Here is a 12,120-nt window from a genome sequence, read left to right as displayed (position 1 = left end):
GCCTCCGAAGCGGGCAGGGACCGCCGCGGCTTCGCCCGAGCCGTCGTCCGGCGCCCGGCACGCAGGGGTGGTCGAGGCCCGCAGCCCCGGGGTGGGTGGCCCCGGCGAGCAGGGGGTGGGGGGCCGCCGAGGGGCGCGGGCCGGGCGCGTGGCGGGCGGGGCGCCGGCGGGCGGGGGCGGGCGCGGGGGCGGAGCCGCGGCCAGAGGCGGCCGTGTCCCGAGCCCGGCTCAGGGGCCGGAGTGGCCGCCGCGGAGCCAGGCTGCCTCCAGGGAGCGCCCGGGCACAGAAGGGTTAACGGGCCGCCGGGGCCCGCGCAGAGCAGGTACAGACCCCTCCGGGACCACCCCCCTCCCCGGCCCCGGCCGCCCTCTCTCCCCGGTCCCGTTAGAGCCCCCGCCGCGCGCGCCCGCGCCGCCCCCCACCCCCGCTCCCCGCGCCCCGCGGTCGTGCCCCAGCCGCGACCCCGGCCCCAGCTCTGTAGCCTCGGAAGATCTTCCAGTTCCTGGGGTCGAATTCCTGGGGAGGGGGCTCTGATCCCGTGGAACTGTGGCCGCATCACCCGGGCGGAGAATCAGCCAAAATTCCTACTAAGTCACGGAGTAAAGTTGGAAAACATACCCAGGACCTCCCCGCACGCGCCGGCGCCTCCTGCCCTCCTCCTCTAGGAGGGTGCTCCTTCGAGGATGTGGGCCCCTGCCACCCCCTTAAGTCCTGGAGTTGCGGCCAGGGACGCTGGGAGGGTTGCCGAGGGGTGCCTTTGATCCAGCTCAGCCTGATGACTAGAAAGGAAGGACACCTGTTTGGATGGTCCTCCAGGACCCAGGAATGGAGGGCACGGTGAGGACCAAGGAGTTCTGACCCAGGACAGGGACTCTCCAACCAGCCCTGAAACATGCCGTCCCACCCCCTCCCCCTGCAGCAGCAACCCATTTCCCAGGAGTGGGTCCCTCTGGGGGTGAAGGGGTTAGCCCTGCCCAGGCCTCTCCTCCTTGATCCTCACCAGCCAGTGTGGAGGTATGGCCAGGAGGAGCCCAGGTTTGTCCAGACCAGTGTCCAGCCTGGCAGCGGGGTGACCACTTCTCACCTCTCCTTTCCTCACCCTGGGCAGTGAGACACACCAGATGAGGAACATGAAAAGGGGTGAGGAGCACAAATGTGTGTCTGTTTCTGCAGTGGAGGGGGTATCAGCCCCCTGCCCAGCTGTGCAGGGGGTGGCATAGGACTTTTCCAGAGAGGGAGCCAGGCCTGGCCAGGGCTCCAGGAGTTCACGTCACCCCCACCCCCCACCCCTCACTTCTCCAGGGAACTGCCAAAGCCAAACCCAGATCAGGACAGGATTATGTGTACTGGGTAGACCCATAGAGAGAGACAGCAAGATACAGACCCCGGGGGGGGGGGCGGGGGGGGCAGAGAAAAGCAGAGGCCGGGAGGGAGTGGAGAGGGTACCCAGCAGTAGAGAAGGGGAAGACAGTGACCATCACCGCCATCTCTCCTCTTCAGCCTCAAGCAACAGAGTCAGGCAGAGAGCTGAAGGTTTGGGTGGACCGTTGGCCCTTCTCTGGAGCCCCTACGCCCCCATCAGGGTGGAGCTGCTGACCTCAGTGGCCAGCCCAGCCAGGGGAAGGAGCGGCCATCAGCAACCCCTTCCCAACCCAAAACAGCTGAGGTGACCCTGTGCATTCAGATGCAACCTCTGCAAACCCTCCCTCAAACTTCCAAGTCTTGGGGTCTCAGAGAGGGGAGTGGGGCTGAGAGTGTTGCTACCCCCAAGTACATTCCTGCCCTTCGCTCTGTCATTTTCCTGCCCCTGAGCTGGCCCACCTCGGCATTAGCTCCTTGGATTCCTCTCCCGGGTGCCTTTCAGATCCAACAGAAACATTTTTTTTTTTCCTGGAAAGCAGAATTGAGAGCGGGTTGGGGAGTGCGTGTGGGAAGGGCTCACGCTGAGCAGCAGGGGGCTTTGAGACCAGGGTTGGGCTCCCAGCTCCACTTCCCTGATGATGAAAGCTAGACTTGAGGATGGACTTCCTGGCTCCCCAGAATGATAGGCCTGTGGTTGGGGAGCAAGGGCAGCTCTAGCTGCATCTCTCCTTCCCAGGTTCCCCCAGCCCATCATCACTGGGCCTGAAATAAGCCTCATTGAACCAATGCCCAGGGACTCTGGCCCCTAGAGGGAGGTTAAATAAAATGGGAAAATCACCTGCTTCTCTAGAGATTAAACCATCAGCCCATTTAGTTTATTTCTTGCTAGAAAGTGTTTCGAGGCGGGCAGAGATGCGCCTGAGTGTTCCAGAAAGAGCTTAGTTAAAAAAGGGAAGAAAAGCCTGGGAGTCAAGTAAGAAAAGGAAAGCCGAAGGGGGTTCCGGTCAGCTCCTCAGAGTGGGTATCGGCATGTCCTCACCCATGCCTCCCTCAACTGTCCAGGACCTCTGGAAGGGCAGGAGGCAAACCAGAGGAAAAATCATCTTAAGGAAGACGCGTGTGCCTGTGTGGCCTGAGCCGGCCTGGAAGCAGGCCCCAGTGGGGATGAGGGAGGAGCTGAGGAGTTCCTGCAGGCTGAGGGGAGGGGACTGTGCCCCCGTCGGGAGGCTGAGGTCAGACCCCCACCCTCTAGCCTCAGCGGTCGGGAAAGGGCAGCATTCCTTCCCGCTCTCACCCTTAGGGTCATAAAGGGGTGGGCCACACTTCCCCCACCCCTCCATCCTCACTCGGAGATGCCCTTCTGAGGAGCCATCCCCGCCAACCCCCAGCTTTCTGGAGACAGGAGAGGTAACCACCAGGCTTCTGTCCCCGCAGAGCGCGCCCCCTCCACACCCAGATGCCTGAGTAGTGTGTTTACTTCCGGTCCCCTCTCCCCGGCCCGGGGCGTCGAGGGAGGAGCGATGGAGAAGTGGGCGGGCAGGTAAGTGTGGGGCTGCCGGCCGGAGGGGCGGCTCTGTCCCTGGAAGGGAGGGAAAGGCCATTACTGGGCGGGGCGGGGGCAAGTGATGGGAAACTTCTGCTTTCTGAGAAGCTAGCCTCAGGATGTGGGGAGCCTGCTGCGGGGGAGGGGGTGTCATAACACCTCGTCTGGCTGGTTTGCAGGCCCCGGTTGTGTCTGATGCTGCTTCTGTCCCTCCCTGAGCTCTGCCTGGATCAGGAGGTAAGCCAGGGACCAGAGGTTGTGCTCCTGTCATCCTCCCTGGCGCCCACCCCACTTCTCCAGGCCAGGCGTCGGACTGGCCATTCGCGCAGCTTCTGATGAGCCATGGCGCCTTTCACATTTGCCTTCCTCCCACCCCCCAACTCACTGACTCCTTGCCAAATTACGTCAAGTCTTTTGTCTGATCTTTTTGTCCACACAGGTGTTGTCTGGACACTCTCTTCAGACACCCCCTGAGGAGGGTCAGGGCCCTGAGGGTGTCTGGGGTCCTTGGGACCAGTGGGCCTCTTGCTCCCAGCCCTGTGGAGTTGGGGTGCAGCGCAGGAGCCGGACCTGTCAGCTCCCTACAGCTCAACTCCACCAGGGCCTGTCCTTCCTACCCCGGCCCCCAAGACATCCAGAAGCCCTGCTACCCCGGGGTCAGAGCCCCAGACCTCAGACTTCCCGAGAAACCCTCCCCCTGTACAAGCCACAGCCTCGGGGAAGAGGTGGCCCACGTCGAGGTCCTGCTTCCCAACTAGGGAGAGCAGAAGCCCGGGAGATTCCAGGAGCTCGGAGGTGAGGGGTGGGGCTTCGAGGGGGGCGGGGCCTCGGGTGAGGGGCGGGGCTCGGGAATGAAGGAGAGGGAGCAAAGGTGCTTGGCTTAGGGAGGATTATCTTTGGTGCTAGGAAGCAGGCTGGGGAGGCAGGTCGGAGTCGGCCAGAGCTGTGACCCCATGTCTGCTACACCTTCTCAGGTCCCGGGTTCGAGACTCCATCAAGCCCGGAATGTTTGGTTATGGGAAAGTGCCCTTTGCTTTGCCACTGCATCGGAATCGCAGGCACCCCAGGGGACCGCCCAGAGCTGAGCTCTCCCAGGCCTCAGATCTTCCATCCCTGACTCCAAGGACAGAACCAGCCTCCATAAACCACACAGCTCAAACTCAGCTCCCTCCTACAGAACTTTCTGCCCACTCCCCACCACCCCCAGCAGAGCCCCCAAGCCCTGAAACTGCTCGGAAGGAGGTGCCCTCTAGAACCAGGCCTGCCCCCACACGGCCCCACCCCAGAGCCCAGGCCTCTGGCACAGAGCCCCCCTCATCCATCCCCTCCCCAGGAGAAAGTAGCTCCTTCCACATGTCCCCTCAGCCAAGAACGCCAGATTCCCAGGGTTGGGCCAGTCTCCCGGTGGCCGAGAGGCACCCTAATCCTTTCCTTTCTGTCCCTCGGGGCAGAGGCCACCAGAGCCAGGAGCACTGGAGACCTGGGGGGAATCTTCATGGGTCCCTCATGGAGTCTGCCTCCCACTACCCGGATGGCTGGTTGCCTCTGCTGAGTGATGGTCCCCACTCCAGTTCCCTCTGGAGCCTCTTTGCTCCCAGTAGCCCTGTCCTGAGATGTTCTGGGGAGAGTGAGCAGCTGAGAGCCTGCAGCCAAGCGGTGAGTTCTTCCTTGGACCATCCCCTCCCCAGACTTGCGATTCTGTTTCCCTGACCCTGAGTCTGGGTCCTCAGCTTGTCAGATCTGGACCTGAGGGCAAAGGGCCTTGGCGTCTGACCTCCTCAGGGTAGGGGCCTTTGAGCTCTTCCACAGACCTGACCTCCCCTCCCACGCCCCCAAAGCCAGCCCTGACCCACACCCCATTTTCCTCCCCAGCTTTGACTCCTCTGTATCCCCCACCTCAGCCCTGCCCCCCTGAGCAGCCAGACCCCCGGGCCCTGCAGTGTGCAGCCTTTGACTCCCAGGAGTTCATGGGCCAGCTGTACCAGTGGGAGCCCTTCACAGAAGGTGAGGTTTCTAGCCCACCCGCCCTGGGAAGCTGAGCTGGCTTCCGACTGGGAGATGATGGGGAAAGGGAGACCCTTTTTTTCTGTAGACCCTTGCATTTCCCCTCTGTGTAATATTTTCTTTCTTATTTCTCAGGGTTGGGGTGAAGAGACAGCACAGGCCAGGAAAGGGGCGTGGGTTTCAGACAGGGCCCAGCAGTCAGATGGTGATGGATAACCCGGGGGGCGGGGATCAGGCTGGGAGACAGAGTGCCCAGAGGTGCCCTTTGGCTGGCTTCCTCTGGGAAGAAGCCCGTCCCAGGAGGTGGGGCGGGCATGACGCGAGAAGGGCATGGTCAGAGAGACCCTGTCCGGTGGTGACAGCAGGGTGGGGCAGGCTGGCGGTGGACCACTTGCTCCCAAGTTACCGTCCACTTGATTTTCAGCCTGTGTCAACTCGATGCCAGGAAGCCCCTCATGAGCTCACATAATCATAGGTTTCGGGTATCTCTTCTCTCTCACGGCTCACAACCCCTTTGCTGATCTCAGTGACCTCAACTGACCTGACTCAACTTTTATGGGACCCTCAAAGCAACGTTTCAGAATATGGAATTGTCCTGTCTCCTTCATCCCTGGAGACGTAGGCGAGCTCAGGATGTTCTATAGCTAGGATGGGACTTTTGTCAGCCTCCCGCCAGGGACCCCAGCTAACCACTCTCCCACCCTGTTTCTTAGTTCAGGGCTCCCAACGCTGTGAACTGAACTGCCGTCCCCGCGGCTTCCGTTTCTATGTCCGTCACACGGAAAAGGTCCAGGATGGGACCCTGTGTCAGCCTGGAGCCCTAGACATCTGCGTGGCCGGCCGCTGTCTGGTGAGAGAGGGTGGAGTGTGTGTGCATGTGCACACCCATGCACACACACGCAGGCGTGCAGTCTCCTTAGTCATCACCACAGAGACAAAACACCAGGCTGAGATTGCAAAAAGGAAAGTTCTCACCTGCCCAGCTGGAGGTGAGAGCAGAGCCGGGAGGCCGAATTGCCAGAAGAAACCCCTCAGGCACTTCCCTGCTTTCCTGAGGCTGGCTGGGGATGGTGGGCTGGCATAGGAACATCTTCTCACTCAACAGTGTGAAGATCAAGATGCAGGGTGAGCTGGAGGGTCCCAAGAGGACCAGGCGGGGGTGCGGCGGTGTCTGGCTTCAGGCAGCCTCTGCCTCAATCTCCCCCAGAGCCCCGGCTGTGATGGGATCCTCGGCTCTGGCAGGCGTCCGGATGGCTGTGGGGTCTGTGGAGGAGATGATTCCACCTGCCGCCTGGTCTCTGGCAACCTCACGGACCGGGGGGGCCCCCTGGGCTATCAGAAGATCCTGTCGATTCCTGCTGGAGCCTCCCAGCTCCAGATTGCCCAGCTCCGGCCCAGCTCCAACTATCTCGGTGAGCTCTCCAGATTCTCTGAGTCTTGGGTCCCCGTTCCAGTCCTGGTCTCTTGGTTCAGCCCTCCACACCCCCGTTGAGCACAGCAAATGGGCCAAGCAGAGAGAAGTCAGGGGCTCCTTCCCTTGCGGAGGTGGCGGAGGAAGCCGAGAGGGTGCGGGGCATCGGGGCCTCTGTGTGGAGGAGCACGGTGTGACTGACCTCGTGTCCTGACCTCCGATCTCCAGCCCTTCGAGGCCCTGGGGGCCAGTCCATCATCAATGGAAACTGGGCTGTGGATCCCCCTGGGTCCTACTCAGCCAGCGGGACTGTCTTCCTGTACAACCGTCCTTCTCGAGAGGAGGGCAAGGGGGAGAGTCTGTCAGCCAGAGGCCCCACGACCCAGCCTGTGGATGTCTACGTGAGCTTGGGGCCTGGGGAAGCTGGACTGCTGGACGGGGTGGGGGCCTTTCCCTCTGGGGGCAAAGTTGTGGGCCACAAGATAGAGAAGAAGGCTAGTGGTATGCGCCCCCTTACCTCCCCCAGACAATTCATTATCTTCTCTCTCCCCAGGTGATCTTTCAGGAGGAAAACCCAGGCATTTTTTATCAGTATGTTATCTCCTCACTTCCTCCAAACCTTGAGAGCACCACCGCAGAGCCCCACCTCCCCCAACTCCAGCCGGGTGAGACTCTGCTCCTCAGACCTAGGAGGCGGGGAGGGGCTGAAAGCGGAGCTTCAGGGCAGTGGGGTGTATTTGATTTGCCTACTCAACTGTCCCTGCACAGAGATTTTGAGAGTAGAGCCCCCACCCGCTTCGATGCCCCGCCCTGCCCGGACCCCAGGCACCCTCCAGCGTCAGGTGCGGATCCCCCAGATGCATGCTCCACCCCATCCCAGGACATCCCTGGGTTCTCCAACTGGATACTGGAAGCGAGTGGGACATTCAGAGTGCTCAGCATCCTGTGGAAAAGGTGAGACTTCAGGCAGCAGCCTGTATTCCTGGCACCCTTAGCCCAAATCCCTGACTTGGCATCCTGATCCCACACTCTGGATTGTGGGTCCATACCTCCACTCTGTGCCAGGTCAAATTCCAGTGTCTGGGACCCCACTGACACTGGGCTCTGAGCCATCCTGCCTCTCCTGGCTTCCCTCTCATCCACTTCAGGTGTTTGGCGCCCCATTTTCCTCTGCATTTCTCGTGAGTCAGGGGAGGAACTGGATGAACACAGCTGCGCCGTGGGCGCCAGGCCCCCAGCCCCCCTGGAGCCCTGCCATGGTCCTCCGTGCCCCCCATAGTGAGTATGATCCACAGGGAGGGCTAGGGTCCTAGGAACACAAGAGTTGTCCCAGGCAGACACATCCACACTGCCTTAGGATCTCACCCTGAACTCTGCACCCAGCACGCAAGATCTCCTGGCTGCGGAGGGACAGTATTTGATTAGAAAGGCTTACATTCCCAGGGCGCCTGGGTGGCTCAGTCGATTAAGCAGCTGCCTTCGGCTCAGGTCATGATCCCAGGGTGCTGGGATCGAGCCCCGCATCGGGCTCCCTGCTCAGGGGGGAGTCTGCTTCTCCCACTGCCCGCCCCCGCCCCGCTTGTGCACGCGTGCGCTCTCTCAAATAGGTAAATAAAATCCTAAAAAAAAAAAAAAAAAAATAGAAAGGCTTACGCTCCCCAGACAGGAAGAAAACCCTGGCAGCCTGAGCCCCACGAGGGCACTCAGACTCCAAGTGATGAAACTGCTCCCTCTCCTCTGTGGAGCCCCCCCACCCCGGGGCTGTGGTCCCTCACCCCACGCACGGCAGCCCTACCCATCTCGGTTTTCCTCCTCTGTGTCTCTGCCTCTTCTGGCCGCCGCCGCGCCCACAGCTGGGAGGCGGGCGAGTGGACGTCGTGCAGCCGCTCCTGCGGCCCCGGCGCCCAGCACCGCCCGCTGCTTTGCCGGCAGGAGTTCGCGGGGGGCGGCTCCTCGGTGCCTCCCGAGCGCTGTGGGCATCTCCCTCGGCCCAGTGCCACCCAGCCGTGTCAGCTGCGCCTCTGTGGCCACTGGGAGGTTCGCTCCCCTTGGAGCCAGGTGAGCGGGACCCAGCGGGGAGGCTGCTGGGGCGGGAAGGACCCTAGATGAACGGGCACCAGTGGGTGAGAGCAGTGGTCTCTCCAATCCTTTTGAATCAGCGGAGGCTTTTTTACTGTAAGAAGATCTCATGTGAAACCCCCGTCTATAAATCCGATAAGACACTGAACCAGGGGATAGGGGCCCAGAACCACCTGTTCCGCCTGCCCCTCAGCCCATAAAGCCATGTAACCCCTGAGTCAGGGACCAAAGGCAGGGCCTGGTTCGAAGACCATGGAGCTGGAGGCTGGGGAGGAAGCCGGGGAGTCGGGGTGCTCAGAGGCTCTCCTCCCCTCAGTGCTCAGTGCGGTGCGGGCGGGGCCAGAGGAGCCGGCAAGTCCGCTGCGTGGGCAACAATGGTGACGAAGTGAGCGAGAGGGAGTGTGCGGCAGGCCCTCCGCGGCCCCCCAGCAGAGAGGCCTGTGACATGGGGCCCTGTACCACAGCCTGGTTCCACAGCGACTGGAGCTCCAAGGTGGGCCCCACACCCCTTCTCCAAGTCGTGTGTCCCCGGTGCCCCACACCCAGGACCTTTCGGACACATTTCAGTATACATTTACCGAGCAAGCCCTATTATGTGCTGGATGCTGCTGATGCTGGGAACTCTAAGATAAGTGAGAAAAACCCACATTAGGGTCCTCGACCCCCAGTACAGCTTCCTCTTATCTGGCTGGTACCCGGGGCATTCCCTAACTCTGGGGATCCAGGATGCGCCACCCTCAGCCCCTCCTCCTCCTCCCCAATCCACCACCTTCTCAACAGTGCTCCGCCCAGTGTGGGACAGGAATCCAGCGACGGTCTGTGGTCTGCCTTGGGAGTGGGGAGTCCCATGGGGCGGGCCAGGAGGGAGCAGGAGCAGGGACCAGTGAGCAGAGCTGTGCACCGGGAAGCCGTCCCCCGGACATGCGTGCCTGCAGCTTGGGACCCTGTGAGAGGACGTGGTGCTGGTACACGGGGCCCTGGGCCGAGGTGAGCCAAGAGCCTGGGAGGGGGGTGCCCATCAGTGGGATTCCCTGTTGGGTGGCGGGAGTGATCCCTGTTCTCCCTTCCCCTTGCACACCCTACCCTTGCTCTGTATCAGTGCTCCTCAGAATGTGGCTCTGGCACGCAGCGTAGAGACATCATCTGTGTGTCCAAACTGGGTACTGAGTTCAACGTGACCTCTCCCAGCAACTGTTCCCACCTGCCCAGGCCCCCTGCCCTGCAGCCCTGTCAGGGGCAGGACTGCCAGGACCGATGGTTTTCTACACCCTGGAGTCCGGTGAGTGCCTGGCTCCCTTGTCCTACTAAGCAGGGACTGCCAGGGAAAGGGAGGCTTCTCTCATGGTATCGGACCGTGTCCCAGGATACGGCCAGCTGCAGTTGGTTCATCATTGTCCCACCTCCTGTAGATGTGGAGGACAGGTGGGCCCTGTCCATGTGGGATTTCACAGTGTTCCCGGAGAGGCCCGCCCCCCGCCCCGGCACACACATGCACACACTACTTTCAGAGAAGGAGGTGGCCTGGGGTTCAGGAGGAACCTGGTCATAGCGAGGGTCTGATTTGATAGCGGGGTCTCCGCAGTGTTCTCGTTCCTGCCAGGGCGGTACGCAGACGAGGGAGGTCCAGTGCCTGACCGCCAACCAGACCCTCAGCGTCCGATGCCCTCCTCACCTGCGGCCCTCCAGGAAACAACCCTGTAACAGCCAACCCTGCAGCCAGCGCCCCGGTGAGGAGACCTTTTTCCCCCCAGCCCCCAATACAGTGGAGTTAACTGAAGTATGGGGGAGATGAGAGAGGACCAGTGGGAGTGGGCACTGCATCTCCGGAGGGAAGGGTCTGCGTGACATGCCCACTGGCCTCCTCTGTCCCCAGATGATCAATGCAAGGACAGCTCTCCACATTGCCCCCTGGTGGTACAGGCCCGTCTCTGCGTCTATCCCTACTACACAGCCACCTGTTGCCGCTCTTGCGCCCATGTCCTGGAGCGTTCTCCCCCAGAGCCTGCCTGAAATGGGCCCAAGAGACCTTCTCCTCATGGTTTCCTCGAGCCACCATCAGTCACCCACCCATCGGCCCACTCTGTACTCTCTGGCTCTCCAGCCCGCCCTAGTCTCATCAGGGACGCCCCCTAGGGTGGTTGAAGGTGGCAAGGTGACTATCAAGATGTGTGGTTTGGGTGTGTGTGTGGTGTGATGGTGTGTGTGCACACACGCCCCCAGTGTGTATCGGGGCCTGCATGGATGTTATGTGCTCACACACGTATATTACTTTCCCCCAAGAAGAAGTGAAACAGACTGAAGAGGAGTGGAGAGGGGACAATGCCTGTTGCCCTGAGACTTTTCTAGGCTGAGAGGAAAGCAAGTTTGCAGCTCCTTAGTAATCCAGACTGGCTAGCAACTGGCCCCCCCATCGACCCCAACTTTGTGCCCTAAACTTCAGTTCTCATGTTGAGGCCTCACCTCTTCTAAGCCACCATTATCGTCTGACCGCTTCTCCCCACACTTAGTCTCTCTATCCCTACCTCTCATCATCAGCTAGGGATGATGGGGGTCAGCCCCTGCCAATCCTGCCTTACCCCAGGAAGAGAGACTACCTCCCCAGAGCAGGGACGCTGGGCAGAGGACGGGAAAAAGAAAAAATAGAACAAGACACCCTAGCCCCTGCTCCCACTCCACACCTCCTAAAATGGTTCCCACCCCAGAACTAATTTATTTTTTATTAAAGATGATAATGACAACTGAGAAACAGGCTCTTTATTGTCCTGATGGGAACCCAGCCACCTGGGCCACCGAAACAAGCAGCGTGAGGTCAGAATGAGGGGTGGGAAGGGGGAATAGCACCCTATAGCCCAGGCGGAGAGAGTCTGGGCCCAGAAAGGCTATTAAGTGAACCCCAATCCCGGGAGAGGATCCTGGCCAACCGTAGGTTGGTCATCGACCACTAGAGGTCACCACTTCTCCCACTTTAGGTATGGAGTTGGGAGCTTGGTTCCAGAGCTGAGGAAAAACTGCATGGCCTACGGTGGGTTTCTCCGTAGGCTGAGTCTTTCTGTAAAGTCTCGTAGAATCTAGTAACCCTGCTTTCAGTTTGGGGCTGAGTTGAATAGCGGTTGGCTTTGCAGGGGTCTTTTCTCCTGTTCTCCTTCTTTGGCCCTCCCTGCCTGCCTCCCCCGTCCTTTCTGCTATCACCCAGTTCCCTACTGAGGTCTTGGTTTACTGCTTTTGCTAAGGTGGGGGGAAAGGAAGTGATTTCTGCCCCTCCCCCCCCCGCCCTCAGCGGAAACGCCCGGAGGAGGAGGAGCCGGGCCTGGCCCTACGGGACTTAGGGCGGGGTCGGGGGTGGAGCCAAGGCAGTACTGGATGTCCTGCCAAAGACACATTCTTCAGAGATGTATCATCCTAGCCTCCCTCCCTTCGCTCTTGTCATCTCTCAAGGTAAAAGCTTGCTAGAGGTGGTATGAGAGCGGGCAGCCTTTTTCATAATACAGATCCTTTCCCTGACCCCCTGCGGTTCTGAGGTCTGAGTTCCAGGTCTCTGCTTCTGGAAGCCAGATTTCTTGGGGTTCCCTGTGTCTAGGAGAGGAAGGGGGGCAGTGCAACAGAATCAGACTCATCCCCATTGGAAGCATCCCTCCCCCATCTCTGCACCTCCACAAGTATCTGCACCTCCACAAGTCTGACCAAGTAAGACCATGAGTAAAGGCCTGTGGTAAAGTTGAA

The 12,120-nt window shown here is 60.6% G+C and overlaps 1 protein-coding gene across 1 annotated transcript; it reads left to right on the top strand.

Annotated features, from left to right (window-relative positions):
- Positions 1-217: 217 nt before the first annotated feature.
- Positions 218-11,146, top strand: ADAMTSL4 (ADAMTS like 4). The gene is made up of 18 exons (XM_028088251.2): positions 218-323; positions 2,798-2,903; positions 3,086-3,143; positions 3,346-3,701; positions 3,881-4,562; positions 4,808-4,910; positions 5,624-5,760; positions 6,118-6,322; positions 6,550-6,722; positions 6,875-6,986; positions 7,090-7,275; positions 7,470-7,599; positions 8,175-8,379; positions 8,717-8,893; positions 9,181-9,387; positions 9,500-9,679; positions 9,983-10,127; positions 10,274-11,146. The coding sequence occupies exons 2-18, from the start codon at positions 2,884-2,886 to the stop codon at positions 10,408-10,410; spliced, it is 3,213 nt and encodes a 1,070-aa protein (XP_027944052.2). The 5' UTR covers positions 218-323; positions 2,798-2,883; the 3' UTR covers positions 10,411-11,146.
- The last annotated feature ends 974 nt before the right edge of the window (positions 11,147-12,120 follow it).

This window comes from Eumetopias jubatus, unplaced genomic scaffold, assembly GCF_037043125.1.
Source record: "Eumetopias jubatus isolate StellerSeaLion01/CBP00866 unplaced genomic scaffold, mEumJub1_p1.0 scaffold_4, whole genome shotgun sequence".
Taxonomy (NCBI): Eukaryota; Metazoa; Chordata; class Mammalia; order Carnivora; family Otariidae; genus Eumetopias; species Eumetopias jubatus.
Note: the sequence above shows the minus strand (reverse complement) of the source record. Positions and strands in the feature narration are given on the sequence as shown.

Excerpts from the sequence above, each read along its gene's own strand:
- ADAMTSL4 (XM_028088251.2), top strand. The coding sequence starts at position 2,884 with ATGGAGAAGTGGGCGGGCAG. Across the intron at positions 9,388-9,499 it reads ACACGGGGCCCTGGGCCGAG|TGCTCCTCAGAATGTGGCTC; the intron begins GTGAGCCAAGAG and ends GCTCTGTATCAG. Across the intron at positions 9,680-9,982 it reads TTTCTACACCCTGGAGTCCG|TGTTCTCGTTCCTGCCAGGG; the intron begins GTGAGTGCCTGG and ends GGGTCTCCGCAG.